General features: G+C 44.6%; 1 protein-coding gene across 1 annotated transcript in view; it reads right to left on the bottom strand.

The window, feature by feature from the left end:
• The window catches only part of C7 (complement C7), a 571,431-nt gene that overhangs the window by 407,484 nt on the left and 145,255 nt on the right, over positions 1-18,692 (bottom strand). Inside the window, exon 8 of the mRNA XM_085631170.1 lies at positions 6,855-7,098. Within this exon, the coding sequence (XP_085487296.1) occupies positions 6,855-7,098 (244 nt within the window). The remainder of the gene's footprint in view (positions 1-6,854; positions 7,099-18,692) is intronic.

Genomic DNA, 18,692 nt, shown 5'->3' with positions numbered 1-18,692 from the left:
AGCGATGGGGTGGAAGGATCGTTTGACCCGGGCGTCACCACTATACGCATCTGAGCAGTTGGGCTCCCTGTGGACCTCGAAGGGCTTCGAGAAGTGGGACATGATAGGCATCAGCAGGGTGGGGGATCTCTGGACGAGGGGGGGATTCAAAACGTTCGAGATGCTGCAGACGGAATTCCAGTTGCAGGGCAGGGAGTACTTTCGGTATATGCAGATCCGTCATGCACTATGCTCCGCCTTCCCGGACGTCGCCTCCATCCCGGAGTACTCCCCTCTGGAGGATAGAGTGCTGGATGGACATGTACCGGAGAGCACGATCTCATTGATCTATAAAAAACTGATTAATGACCGCTCGGGATTGCTGACTAATCTTCGTGAGGCTTGGGTTGCCGATGGATTGGAGCTGGACGACGAGGACTGGGTCTCTGCGGTGGCCTCCCCGAAAGAGGTGGCCATACCGGCCCGCCTTCGCTTCGTCCAGCTCAAGATACTCCATAGGGTCTACATAACGGGGCCAAGGCTATTGCGTATGGGCTATGCTGTGGACGGGTTGTGTAAGCGTGGGTGTGGTTCTTTGGGGACCTTTCTTCATATTTTGTGGGAATGCCCAGAGGTGGAGCGATTCTGGCGTGGTGTGCATGAGGTCCTGCGGGTGGTCACGCGTGTGTTGCTGCTGCCTGAAGCGAGGAGATGTTTGTTGAACGTGTGGGAACCAACCGACTACTCGGCGCCACAGACGTGGTGGGTGACTCTGGGATATATGGTGGCCAAGCGCGATATTGCTCAACTGTGGGGTTCCCAGAGGTCCCCGACTGTTTCGGCCTGGAAGGAAAATATGGACTGGTGCATGTTTCGGGAAAAGGTGGTGTATGTAGCGAGAGGTAAGCCTGGGACATGGGTGAAAGTATGGGGCCCCTGGAACGCCTACCGCGGGGGAATCTGTACCCCGCCGTTATTGCCTGATCCATCGCCCGCCCCGTCCCCCTAGCCGGTTTAGCTCTCCGGTCCGGGCACGAAGTCCACCCAGTCCCTATCCTGACCTTCTCCCCCCCTTGATACTCCTATGGATCGGTAGGGTCCCCCTTCTAGGGGAGCACATGCTGCTGTTTTCGATTGTGGGTTGCCTTGTGGTTTGATTTTTTTGTTGTTATTTATGTTTAAAAGAAACCGTTATGTGGGGTCCGCATGGTGTGGCCATCAAAGCTGCTAACTCCTGTACGTTTCCCTTTGCCGCAGCATGCGTTCTACTATGTGTATCATATGCTCCTCTTGTTTGCTAGCGGCCGGCCTGAAGGTTGTAGGCCCATCTTTGTATATTCTTTGAACTTTGTAATAAACGGTTTCAAACAAAACAAAAAAAAAAAAAAAAAAAAAACATGATGTAGTTACGCTTTGCTAATATTTATGTTGCAACGTATAATGTATCCGAAATGTTTTGTTTATTTTCATCACATATGGGGGACAAATCATGTGTTTTTAGATTGACTAACCAGCACCTTTTAAAAGCGCACATTAAAGGACAGTAAATGTTAAGCACCCAGGATAATGTGCTGCATGGCTAAATACTTATCAGGTCCCAAAGGCGAGACCTAGTGGCTATGCCAATGCTTGTTTCAAATCCATCTACATAGGAAAAAATAGCCTTACATTTCTCACTCGGACTTCAGATCAGTAGTTCAAACTCTGGTTTTGAGTCATATAGATGGAGCAAACATGATCCTGGGAGATCTCACTAAATCTTCTCTTGCGCCTATGAAACCTATACTAAACGCAGCAGCTTACCTACTCAAAGAGGCAGAAAATCTGAAAACATATTTCCCATCCTAAAATACCTTAACTTGCTCCCCCTGGGAGTTTAATTAATTTAACTCATAAAGCAGTAAATAGTGACCAACAATCCCACTGGAAGGGTAAATGTCATCTCACAGAAGGTCGAAAAAACACCAGGAACAGGGGCCAACTAGTACTGAAAATACTATCATTCAAAAGAACAAAACGTTTCCAACAAGGAACTCTATCCCTGATCATATTAACTAAACCTGAATCTCCAACTCTTCCACAAAAACCTAAAAACTAATCTATTCCAAGTGCATCTACCCAACTAATTCAGTGCCCTTTTTCCTCCGTTGCATCTTTCTCATCTATGTACGTTAAATGTTGTTAACTCTTGTAACTAGGTCTGCACAATATATATTCTACAAATAAATAAATAACTTACTGCATTCTATAAACGAATGCCTAATCAAATGTTTTCACATTGTAATATATCTTTTAGAAAGATAAACTATTTTTATGTTAACGGGCTATAAACTGAAAGTAAACAAAAATATGAATGGATGAATGAATGAATGAATTAATTAATTAATTAATTAATTAATTAATGGATGATAAATATTATGGTGGCATGAGTGTGTCTTGAACTGACATATGCATGATGGAAAGCTTACATATGTACTTTCTTGTTCATATGATACATATCCCAAAATGTGATGCATGTAAAAGCGAAAGAATATCTAGTGCTTCTTCTTTCCCCATTACATTTTGTGGTTAATACATTTTCTAGGTAATAGTTTCATGAGTTCAGTTTCTGTGTGAATTGTAAATTATTGTTTAACCTCGTGAATTGAACAGATTGTGGCCACATTTAGAGTTTTGACAATGTGGCAACACTGTGGTAAAATGACAAAGCTTCTGCTGATCAACCTTGTGATTTCCTAAATTTGGGACATATTTACAAAAAAATGTCAGAGCGCCGTGCTATGCCAAATTAGGCAATGCAGCGCTATGACATTTTTTAAACACTGGAATGTGCTGTATTCACAAGAACATGGCGCACCCCTGCGTTTCCCTTAGCACCGGTGCAAAAAAAGCTGCCTAGCGCCATATTACAAGGGTGCCTGCACTGCAGTAGCGATTGTTCATGTGGAGGAAACACAATCAATGATGCACATAAACAATCAATAATGGTGAGAAATGTATAATGTCTCATCGTATAACCATTCTGAAACCAGGTATTCCCTGGCGTTAGTGTTTGGTGCTACCTCAGCCTTGTAAATCTGGGGCAGTTTCAAAAAGCGATGGGTGTTGCGGTGGAAGGCCCACTACAACACCCATTGCACGCCGCTTTGCTGCAGAGGACTGCGGAAGAAAGGTGCAAAGACAATTACGCCAGACAGTGGAACCCTATAGATCACAGACCCTGACCAGCTATCCCCATGTTGTATAAATATATCCGGGAACTACCCATAGAGTTATGTGCACACCAAAAGACACCCACTGTCACAGTGTAATTCCAATCCTGGAATAATACAAGTTAAACAAAAGCAAGGGTGCAGCATTAATTAACCCAGACAGGGAAAAAGAATCTTTAAATCCGTGTCCACAAATATATTCTTCCAAGTTCTTCCTTTATTATTGTAATACAGATTTAAAACACGGTCAAGGCAATCAAAAACAGCTGACGCGTTTCGTCCTTACAAAGGACTTCTTCAGGGCGAGATAAATCTTTACACTTTTTAGGGTGAATAGTAATTCAAGAAATAAAGTTAGCTGAAGAAATGATATGCTTTCGTCAGTTTTTCTATTTTATATGATAGGCATATTAGCTCTTCACATTTATTGAGCGAAGTGAACGGTACGAGTAAACCAAGAGATTGGAGCCCCTAGTAACACCAAATTGGTCGAAGGCTTCGGTTTGTTTCACCTAGCGAACAGTCAGCACCTTATCTAATAATTAATAAGGTCATTCCATGGTGAAATAGTCCATGGTCCAAAGTGAGTAAGGGGGCACCAGAGTAGTTGGCACAATCACCACAACCGGCCAGAGTCAGTCGGTTTTCGGACTCCTTATGTCTGTACGTCACCGGAATCAGGTCAGAAAGACTGCGGCAGAAAGGTGCATATTTACAAAGTGCCACTAAGCCATGTTAATGGGCTTAGCGCCATCTTGTAAATATGGGAAATGGCGCTACGCCAATGGAGCGTTGAAAAAAGTGATGCTTCGGTGGTGCTAGGGGCTTGTACATATGCCCCTTTGTTTGGAGTCAGAAGTGATGCAAGAATTACACAAAGTTTTGATCTTGTGGCATGTTCACCACCCTATTGAGGGCAGAGCAACTTTTACAAATTGTCCCTGTCTGTATCTGCCATGCCATGCCCCCATGCTCAGGAAGGAAATTCTGAATTGGGGGCATTGCTCATAAAAACAATCTCTCTCTATTTGGGAATTTGTTGTCTGTGAGCCAAAATATTTGCTGCGTTGGCGCTGTAAATATAGGGGCTGCTCCCTAAACCTTGAGTACTGTGAAGCTCCTTTCACAGCAGATGGATCTCTGCTCGACAGGTGATTTTTAAAAGGGGTGGACTGTCCACCAGAGTCTAAATGAGGCCCTTACTTTGCTTTATGGAGCACATATAGCCATGAGAGAAACTATATGTACCGTTTGTAGGGGTATATTAACTAAGATGTTGTGCAGTGTTTGTGTCACAAAAGTTTCACAAATTGATGCAAAATCTTTTTTTCCACTTCATTTTCCAGTACAATTAGTACAAAACCATGCATAGCGCTGCTTTGCATTACTTACCGTCAAGGGAGCGCTCCATGAGTGGTGCAAGGGCACTCCCAGTGCCCTTGCACCACCCTCCTAACACCCATGGTTTTTGACGCAACATCCTATCTACTAAACAAAGTAGTGCATTAAAAGTTTGCATTAAAAAATAATACCTTTTCGAAATAGGCACTATCAGGCAGAAATGCTTTTATTTCTTCTTTCTTTTCCGACTTTGCATGTGTGCTGCACTATATAGCACACTGACAATGTAAGAAGCCTTTTACAGCTACTGTAAGCATAGTATTGTGTAATGGAAGGGTGCCTTTCCACCACAACTCCTATTCTAGACTCTCACAGTCACGGTACAAAGGTGTTCGCGTGGCGCTCGGCAGCCTGATTGTGCACTGGCTCTAAAGAGAGCGGAAGCGAGTGCCATATCTCTGTAGATATGGCGCTGTCCTGCTCTCTCCTTCTCATGCAACACAGAGCAGCATTTTTGGCTAGGGTGTTGCATTGCGTGAGAATCTACTAAATAGATCCCTTCAAAAGAAGACTTATAAAAGGAATTGGAAATGCTCAAAAGGTTTCTAAAATATAATTTGCATCTTACATTCAAATGGTTGGTCTGCTGTGTTTGTGTCCTGAGCCACATTTCAATATCCTGTTACTTGTAAGCATCCAATTCTTCCTTCCCATGACTCAAGCCTGTGCCAGATTCTGTAATGCATTTACGGTTGTCTACTGAAGCCTTGAAGAACCTGGGAGTGTTGAAAACATACTGACGCGGACACTACTACAAGGCCTCACAATCATGGCTGTAGGAGAAAAAAGACTGCGACGAAGACTGAAAATGATAAACTGAGTCACAGCAGGGAAGGACAAGGGCAGAATACTTGATGGTCGGATCCATAGATTGATATTTGGATGCAATCGTGGAATAGAGCATGGAATGTCGCTCCAGCTGAACTCTTTCCAAGACTGAGGTTTAATCGGCAGGATTATTCGAAATTACTACGTATCGAAAATATTTTGCACAGAATCATGCAATTTAAACCCTAAACAGTAACATTATAATATCAGGGGCTGTCAATGTTAGCATGAAATTAAAGGGTTGGAGTTATCTAAGATGTTCATTGAGTCAATCATTTGTGGTATTTGGACATGTAGCAGGTGGTAAATGTGTTGTTCGTGCAAGCCCTGACAGATGGAACCTAGTGTGCATTCATTTCCACTATTAAATGTGATGTGGACAGTTGCAGCTACACCAAGGGAACGTTCTACAAGGGGTCATCAGTGACAGCAGCTTACATAGCTTATATTTGTGATTCTGATATGACTTTCTAAGCATGAGCACATGGTGAGCTGATACCATGTGTGAGCTCCTATGAAGCAATTACCCAACTGTCAATTTTAAGTTGGTTATTGTATGGGTTTTCGCCATTATGTGCCTGCACTAGGCACTTTACGCTCTGACACGAGACAGGTGACTGTTGTTGTAATGGCGAAATTTCTGCATGCTGCTTGGCTCATGTTCCATGCGTAGTGGCAAAGCGCTGAACCAGTGATGCCTAAAACTTACCCATTCCTCTCTTTTATCTGATCCACGCTGAATGCTGTTTTGAACCTTGTTTATTTATCATGTATTTTATTGACTGTGTGTGACTGAAAATAAACATTTATGATTGATTGTATGATTCAAGTCAATATCACCTGGGAATCCGACTAGAGATATTCCCCAAGTCAGATTCTTCTAGGCTAATTCTACTTTTTGGGAAAACTTTAAGGCTGATTTCAGATTCAAACCTCTAGTTGACAGATATTTAAAGCAGGTGAGTCTATTTAGTGCAAGCATATCCAGTCAACCTTAGAGATAGCAAGTCCACCAGAATGAGGGTTGAGGCAAATTCCTACATGCAAATGAGACTGCCATGCTGAGGAGAGGTGCAAGCAAAATAATTAATGAGAATCAACAATTTCAAGGGTTCCAAGTAGGAACACTCACCAGCACTGCCATGGCCATTATTGCATAATGTACGTCCTGTCCTGGGTATGTTTTGTAAACAGAGGGACTTTGAAAGAGCCTGCTAGTTATACAAACAACTTCATTTTCTGATGTACTTTATTACAACTGCATGTGAAGATGCCAGCTTGTACTTAGTAGCCATAATTGTGATTACGTTTATCTACTCTGAAGTATTTTGTTGATGTTTACTATTTGTTACAGTGTATTGACACTATGTTAAAAAATGAATTGATCCATTTTGATGACCATTAAGAAAATGTTTTCATTCAGTAATACTGTACCTTCAGAGTGCATTTTCTCTGTGTCCATATAAAATAGAACCTTGTAAAGTCCTCCCAGGGAACCAGACTGCAGGAAATGAGTTCCATAATTTTCGATCAGTCTTCTATAAGCACTGTATTCGTAAAAAGCCGGAAGATTCATGAGGTCTTTCCAAAAAGGCTCCGCCAGTGTTAAGAACTCTGGACGATTGTTCATAAATTGGGCAACCTCGACATCGTTCTGAAGAACCATTAAATGGTAACTCTAGAAAGAGAAATACATGCATTTTTCAAAATAGCATATTGTGATTTCTGTCCCTCATTTATAGGACGTTATAATTATGGTTAACAAATGTATTTAGCCATGGTGTCATAGATTATGGATGTTGATGTTCATTAAATTAATTTTGTGAGAGCCCTGCATACTTTCCATAGAGTGACACTACAGTACCCCATTAAGTTGGACAATTTACAGTTTAAAGCAGTCTTATCCATGATTCTCACCTTGTATCTGAATCAAGACAGTAATTCTTTATTAATCAACATTCATTACTTCTCCTAGAAGCTGTGCACATATTTTGCTGCGGGACAAGGCTTATGAAGGTAGTCATAGGGAAGTTATTGGTGTATTCTGATGTGTTTGGCAATACCACATAAATGACTCGTCTTTGTAGTTTGGCTTGTAATTCACTGCCTAACCTCCATTTAATAACAGCTTCCAAGCCTTCACATGAAATTGTAGTTCTCCTCTGGGATCTAATCTCTGCATTACTCACATTAATAAAGGCAAAGAGTAATTCAATACTTTGGTCCAAAGAAATCCTGTGAGAGATTACTTCAATATTGGGGTGTGAATTTACCCTTTTTACACACTTAATAGATAGCCACTTTGAGGCCAACATACATGATAAATGCTTAATATCGCACACGCAGAGAAGGAACCGCATCAGCTGCAAGGGGAAGAGCCTTGGGAGGTTACCAGTGAAAGAGCATGAGTAATACCAATCTGCTTGAGCATCAAAAACCTCCAGTCCATGGTGGGCAATGAGGAATGGGGCAGAGCCACCACAAGTGAAACATCCTCAAGGCATAGAAAGGCAGACTCAAACGACCCTTACTACCTCCAGAAACATCCAGTAGAAGGCATTGACCTTCTGAACATTCAGGCACCTCAAAAAGTTTCTTGCAGCAGTGTCGTCTAGTTATGGATCTTTACACACTGAAATAGTGCTGTCTATACTGATGGATTTTGTCTTAAAAAATGCAAGCACCATTGCCATCATGCTTAGTTCTAATCTATTTATTTGCAATTGCATGTCAGCTTGGCATCACTTTTCCCACTGTTTGGTCTTCCATGAGCACTCTATCCCATATTTGATGACACTATGCGACTGCCTCCTTGAAGCTGCCTTCTCATATGAGATCACCAATAAACTACCTTGTAGGAGAGTACTGCACTTCTCTTGTGACATCATTAGATACCAGTCTCACACTGAGCTGTGACTCTAGTAATTCCTCAATGGCCTCAATGGGTGTGCATTGGGCACTATCATGCATCACACTGTCGTACCACAAAATTTCAGAAACTTAGAGTCCTTTGGACTATACCAGTGTCTCCCTTGATGGCAGCTCTTCCAGGTAACTGCTGTCCCTGACTCTTGTAGGTCTGCGAGTTCAAAGGCCCAGCTGGGAGCCTCTCTGCTGTTGGTCTGCCCTCTATCTCTCTGCTTTCTACCTTTCTGATCTCTTTTTCCTTCCTTTCATCTTTTCTGCATTATGCCACTTTTTTGTCACTTTTCTTTCACTTTTGTCTCTCTTTACTTTTTGTGCCTTTTTTCTTCTGTGTCCCTGCCGCTGCTCGTCCCCCATAGCCCTGCCCCCCTACAGTGTCACTTTCCCGCTTAGTGCTTTCTATCCTACCAGCTGTCCAGCCCTTCCGCTCACACTACTTAATGAAGGCCACTGCCTGATGAAAAGAGCAATCTCACTTACCTTGTTAGTGAACTGTTTTCATTCCCACACAGCTTCACCTGGTAGCTGCTGCCCCAGACACTTGCAGAACTGCGAGTTCGAGGCCCAGTTGGGAGCCCCGCTGCTCTGCCCTCTGTCTCTCTGCTTTCTGCCTTTCTGATCTCTTTTTCCTTCCTTTCATCTTTTCTGGGTATTGTCACTTTTCTTTCACTTTTGTCTCTTTTCATTTTTTGTGCCTTTTTCCTTCCTTGTCCCTGCCGCTGCTTGTCTCCTACGACCCAGGCCCCCTCCAGCGCCACTTTCCGACTTCCTACTTTCCCATCTCCCAGCTGTCCAGCCTCCCCCTCACACTACTTAATGGTTGCTGCACTGCTGGTGTCCCAAAGGCAAGCCCGGCTGCACCCATCCACACCTGGACCGAGCCCAGCGCCACAGACCTTGGTTCTCGGGCCATCTACTGCTACGACGCCAGAACCCTCCAGGCCCTCAACACCAGCCACAACCCCGCCTACCACATTGTGTTGCCTGCAACCTGCAACTGCACCTTTGTCTGCCTCAGCGCACCAGACATACCGACTGCATGACACTCAAGATCCGGACCTGACCACCTCTGATGTATCCTACTCAACACGGCATGAAGATCTGGGACCTGTTCAACTCCACCTCCCCTGACACCACCTTATTCACAGAAACTTGGATGAACTCCAGCTCAGCCCCAGACATTGCAACCGCCATCCCCTACGGATACAAAATAATTCACAAGGACTGCATCAACGGACCGGGAAGAGACATCTCCACCGTACACAAAGACACCCTCTGCCTCACAATCAACTCCGTCGACCACTCACCTGACATGGAGCACCTCCACTTCCAGATCCAGACCAACCTGAATGCCACCCTCTGTTTCACCCTCACCTACAGACGTCCTGGACCCCGCCTCCCCCTTCAACAAAGCCATAGCCGACTTCATCACTCACCACGCTCTCGTTTCAACTGACTACATCCTCCTCGACGATCTTAATTTCCGCCTGGACAACCTCGAAGACAGCAACACCTCATCCCTACTGGAGAACCTCACCACCATCAGACTTAAACAACTGGTCACAACACTAATCCACTCAGCAGGACACATGCTCGACCCCATCTTCTCCGCAAGCAACATCTCCGCCAGCCACACTTCCGAGTCACACTGGACCAACCACCACTGAGTCTAGTGCTCCTTCACCAAACCTACTGTATGCCATTACGCCTACTGTGATCCTTGTAGAAGCTGGAACAAGGTCACCGAAGACCAGCTCACCACCTCTCTCAGCAAGACTACACCACAGACATCCACGGAGGCCAACACATTAGCAAACAACCTCCACCACTGGATCTCAGACTGCGCCAGCACACTGCCCCCCTCAAGAAACCCTCAGGCAAGCAGCCCTCCAAGAAAGCCAGCTGGTTCTCCCCTGCCCTCCAAGAGTCCAGGCACACCTGCAGATGTCTCAAGAAAAGATGGAGGGGCTTTAAGATCATTGCAGACCATGCATCCTACAAATCCGGCATCATCGCACACCACCACCTCATCAGAAAAACAAAGAAAGCAGCCATCAAGGAACGCATCAATGCCAACGCACACCACAGCAAAGAGCTCTATGTCGTAGAAAAAAAAATTCACCAAACCCAGCGCAGAGAAAGCAGACATTCCCCTGTCCCAAGACCTCTGCAACAACCTTGCCACCTTCTTCCACCACAAGATATAGGAGATCTACAACAGCCTTGCAACCCAAGACCCACCCACCCCACCCCCAATCACTGATCCCAATGGCTACAGCCCCAGCAGACCTCGACCAACTGGACTACCCTCACCTCTGACGACACCTCCGGGATCATAAAGAGCATCTCGCTCCAGAGCCAACTCCGATCCCTGCCCTCACCAAATCTTCAACAGAGCTGGCACCTCCTTCGCATCCAAAATCTGCCACACCATCAACTGCTCCGTCGAGTCTGCAACTTTCCTGGTAGACTGGAAGCACACAGAGATCAACCCCTGCTGAAGAAACCTTCTGCCCACCCAACAGACCTCAAGAACTACAGACCTATCTCTCTGCTCTCCTTCCCAGCCAAAGTCATCGAGAAAGCCATCAACGCTGGGCTCTCCGAGTTCGTCGAAACAAACAACATCCTGGACCTCTCCCATTCAGGCGTCAAAAGCAATCACAGCACTGAGATCACTCACTTCACCCCTACAGACAACATCCTCACCCTCCTCAACTGAGGCGAGACTACAGCGCTCATCATCTTGTACCTCTCGGCCGCTTTTGACATGTCTCCCACCACACCCTCTGCGCAAGACTCCAGAATGCTGGCATCTGTGGAAAAGCCCTATAATAGATTCTCTCCCTCCTCACCTGCCGAATGCAGAGAGCCAGACTTCCACCGTTCAAATCAGAACCCACAAAGATCAGCTGTGAAGTGCCTCAGGGATCCTCCCTGAGCCCCACCCTCTTCAACACCTACATGGCCTCGCTTGCAGCCATCGTCAGAAGCCATGGACGCAACATCGTCCCCTATGCCGATGACACCCAGCTGATTCTCTTCCTCTCATATAAATCCCACAGCAACTTCTATGATGGTATGAAGGCAGTCGTCACCTGGATGAAGGTCAGCTGCCTCAAGCTTAACTCAGACAAGTCTGAAGTCCTCATCCTGGGCTCTCCCCCTCCACCTGTGATGACTGTTGGTGGCATGCAGTACTCGCAATCTCCACCACTCCCATGGACCATGCATGAAACCTCAGCATTATCCTGGACTCCTCGCTCTCAATGAACTGCCAAATCAACACTGTTCCGTCCTCCTGCTTCAATAAGCTCCACATCCTTCATAAGATCTTCAAGTGGACCCCCACCGAGTCCAGGAAAATGCTCGTTCATGCACATGTCAGCAGCAGACTCAACTACAGCAACGCGCTCTATGCTGGCCCCACCCAGAAATTCCCCAAAAACTGAAGACCGTCCAGAACACCTCCACCAGACTCATCCTGAACATACCAGGCTGCAACCACATCACCAGCCACCTTCACTGGCTAACTGTCAACAAGAGAATCACCTTCTAGCTTCACACACACTCCTACAAAGCCCTCCACAAGGCCGGACCTGCATACCTCAACAACCACCTCTCCTTCTACACTCTCATCAGACATCTCTGCTCCGCCCAACTGGCCCTGGCCGCTGTCCCACGGATCCGCAAGATTATAGCTGGGGGAAGATCCTTCTCCGACCTCGCTGCGAAGACCTAGAACTCCCTGCCTTTGCACCTCAGGCAATCATTATCGCCACCGCAATTCAGGAAGTACATCAAGACCTGGCTCCGCAGACCCAACCCCTCCCCCAACCGTTCTCCTTGAGACCCTTACAGGTAATAAGTCGTGCTTTATAAAACTCTGATTGATTGGTTGATGTAGCAAAATTATTTTAACCCATTTAGTCCAACCCAATTTTTTGCCTTTTGATCACTACGTTTTTGAACTTTTACTACTTTTTACTGTGTGTGAGTCTCACTACTTGAGTCTTGCAGCAGGAATCACATGGTAACTGACCTGCGCGTGTTTACCCCCAGTGTCTGCCTTTTAAGACAAGGCTCGTGCAACACCGCTAGAGTAAGGGGCATTGGGCTGATTACACGTCAACATTTATGCAGCCCAGTAATTGCGCACAGATGCCCTGGCAGAGACAAGACTCTGCAAGTATAAATGTTGACCTGGGGTAGGCCTTGTAATATTAGTGGGTACTCGTAGATAGATCAGTAGGTCTTACTGAATTATCGGCAGTGTCACTGTATTATACACATAGAGAAAATCTGCTTCAAATTGAAGTTTTGCTTTCCTTAGGCCTACACAGTCCAGTGAGATGTCATTCTAGGGTGAAACATGCACACCAAGTTTGAATAAGCAGGTCCGAAGAACCTACATGTGCACTTTATGGTTCGTACTGAATTGTCATATTTCTCATGCTCAGCTCAGGATTAAATTCCAGGTCTTTTGTCACCCACCTAGGCCAAGTTCATTATTCTGCTCCCTAGGAGAAGGAACAAAAGCCTCCCCACACAAAGGGATCAATGATCAGTGCTTCACTCAGGTCCTGAGGAGTAATGGGTGGGAAGGAAAATCTGGTAGTTAGCTGTCGCACATCACCTGGATTGGGGCAGCCCAGACCCAATACAAAAAGGAGGAAGCCCAGATCATTGAAATCAACACAGAACTGGGTCCCCTTTGATGTTTTGGTGGGAACATCCCTGGCAGTGATGTCTGCTATTTGTGGAGCAAAGACCCTCATAGGAGCAGTGCAGAGAGGTCAGTTGAAGGTGCCATATTGGATTGTCTCACAATGCTTTATAGGAGGGTTTGCACAAAGCTGATGTGGCATCCTAGGATTGCTTTTACAAAGCCCAAACGCAATCAATAAGTTTGCTAATCAGGAAGGAAAGAGAGGAATTAGGGGTTATAGGATTCAACCTCCCTAACTGAACATAACACACATAAAAGTACCCTGCTACATTGTTATTCTCAAACCCCAATATTCAAGACTATGGAGCAAACCAGGTACTAATCTCACGGAGATTAACACAATTTCCATTGTTTTTATCCAACTTATGTATCAGGAGATATACCCGAAATATTGAGGTGAAAGAGGAATTAATTTTCCTTTTTTTCACTCTTGTACTTCCGATAAATTAACCCAGGGCTTGCTTTATAAGTGAATGATCAGGCTCACTTTTATTTTGCTGGCTTGAGGCTAAAGATGAAATTGAGATTCCTTTCCCTCTTATGTGTTATTGATGCCCAAATACTGAGCCTTTTTAAAAAGGTGACAAAAGGAGCTCTGTTTCCCATCACCCTCTCCCATATACGATCCTACTTGCAACTTGCGATGATGCACGTGTGACGCCAAACGCACAACAAATTAATATCAGCCATTGGTAATAACTCTGGGCCGAATCCCAACCTATCGTTATTTTGCACACCATGTCACCTCAGTTTGGACCCCGCTATATGGAAATCAGTCTTGACCCTGCTCCAATTGGAACAGTTCAGCGAACTGCCAAGCCAGGTCCTCCTTGAATCATAATACAAGCAAACCAGGACCATGTAACCAAGCTATACCTGGCTGATGAGCCCATAAAAGGGTCTTGGGTTGCTTGCATCCTAAGTCACCAACAACTCTCCCGCCTTGCGTGACGTACCCGGGCAAAGCCCATGCCAAGGTAGGGACCATCTGTGGTAAATAATTTAATTACCGGGACTTAATTTGATACGGAAACATAATAAAAATAGCTCAGTAAATAAGAGGCAGGATCCGTGGTATTAGAGGTTCGGAATGGGCTTTATTCCAATACTGATTCGAATCAGGGATTTCAGGTTCCATCACCACGAAGGTTCAGGAAGTGAAGGCAATACATTATTGACAGGTAACAATATATATATATGAAAAGCATTTACATTAAGACAGATGCAGGAGGCGTAACAGCTGATAATACAGATAAGAATACACATACGTAATGAAAAGAGGCGTAATAGGGCGTAACAGAGAAACGTCATTGGTTGTGATGTCACAAATGGGTGGATCTATGAGATAATTTCGCAGTATCAGCAGAAATACTTGGCAGAGATGCGCGCGCAGCAGTATGACGTGTGATTGACGTGCAACTAGGGGGTGAAGGGGACTTGATATTTAGCTCTACATGTGGCGACAGAAGTCTGGAGGGTCAAGTCAACCTAATCCCAAATCATATCTAACATTCTATGTTTAAAGAACTATGTTATCCAAAAGAGAGGTCTCTTAGAGTAGAATCTTATTCTATACTGACTATACTGACGGTTAGTGCGTGTACAAGCGTCTAAGTGTCTACACCAGATGCGAGGGCGGAATCTTCCATAGTAACAGGGCTATGAATTACTTGTATGAAGACAGAGAAGTCGGGCCTTTGCTTGGTAGCTGGAAGAATGTTTACTTAAGCTACTAGACAGGAATGCATTGGGCAGGGAGCGGAGCAGATAATTTTCGAAGGTGAAATACAGTTCTTGGCAGGCAGCAAGCTGATGTCAGGCTTCGTGAGCCGCGCAGAGAATGAGACAAAGTTCATGGTCACAGATGCAGGCTCGGACTGGAGCTTCAGAGACAGAAAGCAAGAGAAGCTTGATGACAGAATCAGGGCCTACTTGCCTGGACTGTAAAATGGCATAAGTGAACCATATAAAGGCGGTGGCCTTTCGTACTTAGGAATGGAATATCCGGCCCATTCATGGCGGATCAACAGAGGACAGGTTAACGGTGGACGCACATGTATTTGCGTCTTCATAACTGGAACTAGAGGGAACATACATGTACTTGTAACATGCACATAGAACCGTTGGGGTCCAAGATAGGGGACATAACTGACCAGAAAAATCCATATTTCCACATTCCCTCCTTGTCCCCTACTTGCCCGTCAAGAGATATCAATCTTCATTAATCCATTGATCTGTTCATATAGCATCATTTGTTCTTCTTTCTTCTTCCGGGATCTTGAATGAAAATCTTGATGTGGAATGCACGATGTGGCACACAGACCACAAATCGCTGGTCCACATTGCAGGCATAAGCAGCAACTGAATAATATGAGAAGGCCAATACCTAGGAAGGATAGAACTCTCCATCCCCAGGCTGATATCACGCTCCAAAACCAACCGGACCAAGTCCAGGTGCCTGGATTCTGGTGTATCTGGCTTACAATCTTATGAAGGCGGGTTATGGCCTTATATACAGATGGCGAATTTTCTGGTATGAATATGCAACAGCTTGATCCGATGACCCTACAAGCTCCACCCCTATCGGCCAGGATGACGTCAAGGACAAGACGATTTTGAAGCACAACAATCCGCATAGCAGACTGCTCTTCTGTTAAATTGCCTAAGGCGGAAATAGTTTCGTTCACTACTGCTTCAAGGGTTCTAGTCAATCTACGTATCAGTTTACTATTAGTAACGGTACCTATATAGGGAAAGAGACCTTTATTGAAATCGGTGTATTTTTCCCATGCTGTTTCAGTGTAGTCGACTATCGGGAGATCTCTCCTTACTCTATTATATACTAAATTAATATTTCTGTGATAATCAGGAGGAGCTAGGAAAACAGGTGGCAAAAGGAATCCAATGTAGCAGGTACCATCCCAATCTAGAGGCAAACGTACATATGCCGTCTGACCACATATAAAATAGGAATGGCGGGAAGCTCTAAATGTAGACTTGCCTTGATCACTAAATTCTACTACAGTGGTGCATCTACTATGGCCCATATGTATGGAACCATTCTTTCTTACACATAATTCACCTTTTACTGGAAATATTGACATAGCGGGCAAAATTGGAGTAGCTTCGGATTCGACATTTAGGATCATAAGATTAAGCGTAAAATTACCTAATCCATATACTTCATTTTCTAGATCAGTTCCTGTTCTTTTGGGAAGTCCCTCCTTGTTAGGATAGCAGACCTTAAGTAAAACTAAATTCAAATGTCCCCATACCCAGTTATCTTGATAAACTGCAGAATTCGAATCCAGAGAATTAATTAGGCTAAACCATGCTCCACAGGAGCCGTTGTGTGTGAACGGGTATGGAAAAAGAGGTAGAATTCCTTTATCATTCTGATAGGGAGGGAGTCGGCCACATATCCAACAATTTGTAGCATTGCTAACCTGATGGGAATGATGTAACATACTAATAAAAGTGTTATTGCGCAGCGCAAATCTGTATGACAATTCAAGCGGAGGTAATTCACTAAAAGAATGTTCAGCAGTAACATTGTAAACATGTCTAGAAATAGGATAATATGTGTGCAACAATATACTTGCAGTAATTATTAAAAGACTTGAGAAAAACAAAATTAATAACGTCACTATGCAATGACTACGCAGTGATTTACAGTACGCCTGTCGTTTCAACATTTTTCGGGTGTTTTCTCTATTCAGGTCCAAGGGATACATGTCAGAGACAATTCAACCGCTTCACCTTGGAGAGGACTTAAACAATCAAATTGCTCGACTGATTGGGCCTGAGCTTTAATTTATAAAGTTCGGAGTCACTTTTTTCCACAAAAGGAAGTTTTGAGTCAATGGGTGAAGACACACAAGGTGTGGTATTCACATCTGATTTCAGTCCATGAAATTTCTTGATATGACTTGAATGAATCCATCCTTTTCTGCCTTCGATCTTCACGGCTGTTCTTGTTGTGAGCAACACCAGCTGAGGTGACCTCCACCTAGGTTCCAGCTGCGTCTTTCGATCAAAGTTCCTCACGAGGACTAAGTCTCCCGGAACCACGTCATGGGGTTTCACCTCAGTGTTGTCAGGAAAAGCTGCAGCTACCTGTGAACGACAAGATTGTAGTGCAGACATCAAGGAAGCCAAGTAATCTGTCAGCATGTTACAGTCAATATCAGTTATTTTGCGTGGTATAGGCGTCCCCCACATATTTGGTGGTCTGCCGAAGATCACTTCATACGGGGATAGCCCTGTTCGAGAGTGTGCTACCATTCTTGTGTAAAAGAGTGCAACTGGTAATGCTACTACCCAGTCGACACCTTTTTCTCTGCATATTTTGGATAATCTTATTTTCAGAGTCTGATTATGTCTTTCTACGAGACCCGCTGCTTCGGGGTGTCGGACACAGTGGAATTTCCACTGATAGCCTAACAAAAGTGAAACGTGTTTCATTAATTCGGATGAGAACGGCTGGCCGTTATCTGAGTGAACAACACGTGGTAAACCGTATCGTGGGAAGAATTCTCGAACCAACTGTTTGGCAGTAGTCGGGGCAGTGTAATCTGAAACCGGGTATGCCTCCGTCCAACGGGAAAGAGCACACACAACTACGAGAACATATTTGAATCCTCTGCATCGTTCCATCTGGATATAATCCATCTGGAGGACTTCAAAAGGGTGATCAGGAGGATGAAATCCACCCTGTTCTACGGGAACGCTTTTTCCTGGGTTGAACTGGCAACAGATCAGACAGGTACGAACCTTTTGTTTGGCTGCAGCTCGTAAATGCTTGTTGAACCAAATATGTTGAATGCTGTCTAGCATAGCTTTCTCTCCTAGATGCGCTGGACTATGGATAGTGTTAATAATAACTTGGACCATTGAATCAGGAAGGAACCACACAGACTTTTCCTTCATCAACCATCCTTGATCCGTTTGGATCCCTCCTAATTCCGTCCATTTCTTTATTTCTTCTGGTGTAGCATGTGTCTGTATATCAATTACGTCAAGAGTAGGATCTTTAACCGTCATACAATGTGTTGGCGTCTGGACTATTGTCTTTGTCATCTCGGATGTTTGAGTTTGAGCAGTCTGTTAACTGTTCTATCAGCTAGATCATTGCCTTGAGAAATGATATCAGTAACTTTCGTATGTGCTTTGCATTTCATAATCGATATTGCAATGGGTAAATGTATTGCATCTAATAAGGCATGAATGAGGGGTCCGTGCTGAATGTGGGCACCGTGAGAAGTTAAATAACCTCTCTCTCGCCACAGCACGCCGAAGTCATGTACGACTCCGAATGCATAACGTGAATCAGTGTATATGTTGACTTTTTTATTTGTGGCTCGAATACAGGCTTGTGTCAGAGCGACGAGCTCTGCTGCTTGAGCTGACAAGGTATTAATACGATTTGTTTCAACGACTTCAGTGTCTGTTGTGACTGCGTAAGCGGCCACTAGTTCTCCTGTACCTTTTCTCATACATGAACCATCTACATACAACGTCAGGTCTGGGTCTGACAATGGGACATCTGTCAAGTCTTGTCTGGGTTTCGTCGTGATTGTAATAACATCAATACAGTCATGGGCTAGTGGGTCTGTTCC

The sequence above is a fragment of the Triturus cristatus genome, chromosome 2_1 (genome assembly GCF_964204655.1).
Source record: "Triturus cristatus chromosome 2_1, aTriCri1.1, whole genome shotgun sequence".
Classification (NCBI taxonomy): Eukaryota; Metazoa; Chordata; class Amphibia; order Caudata; family Salamandridae; genus Triturus; species Triturus cristatus.
The sequence above is the reverse complement of the archived record's forward strand: the minus strand, read 5'-3'. Positions and strand labels throughout refer to the sequence as shown.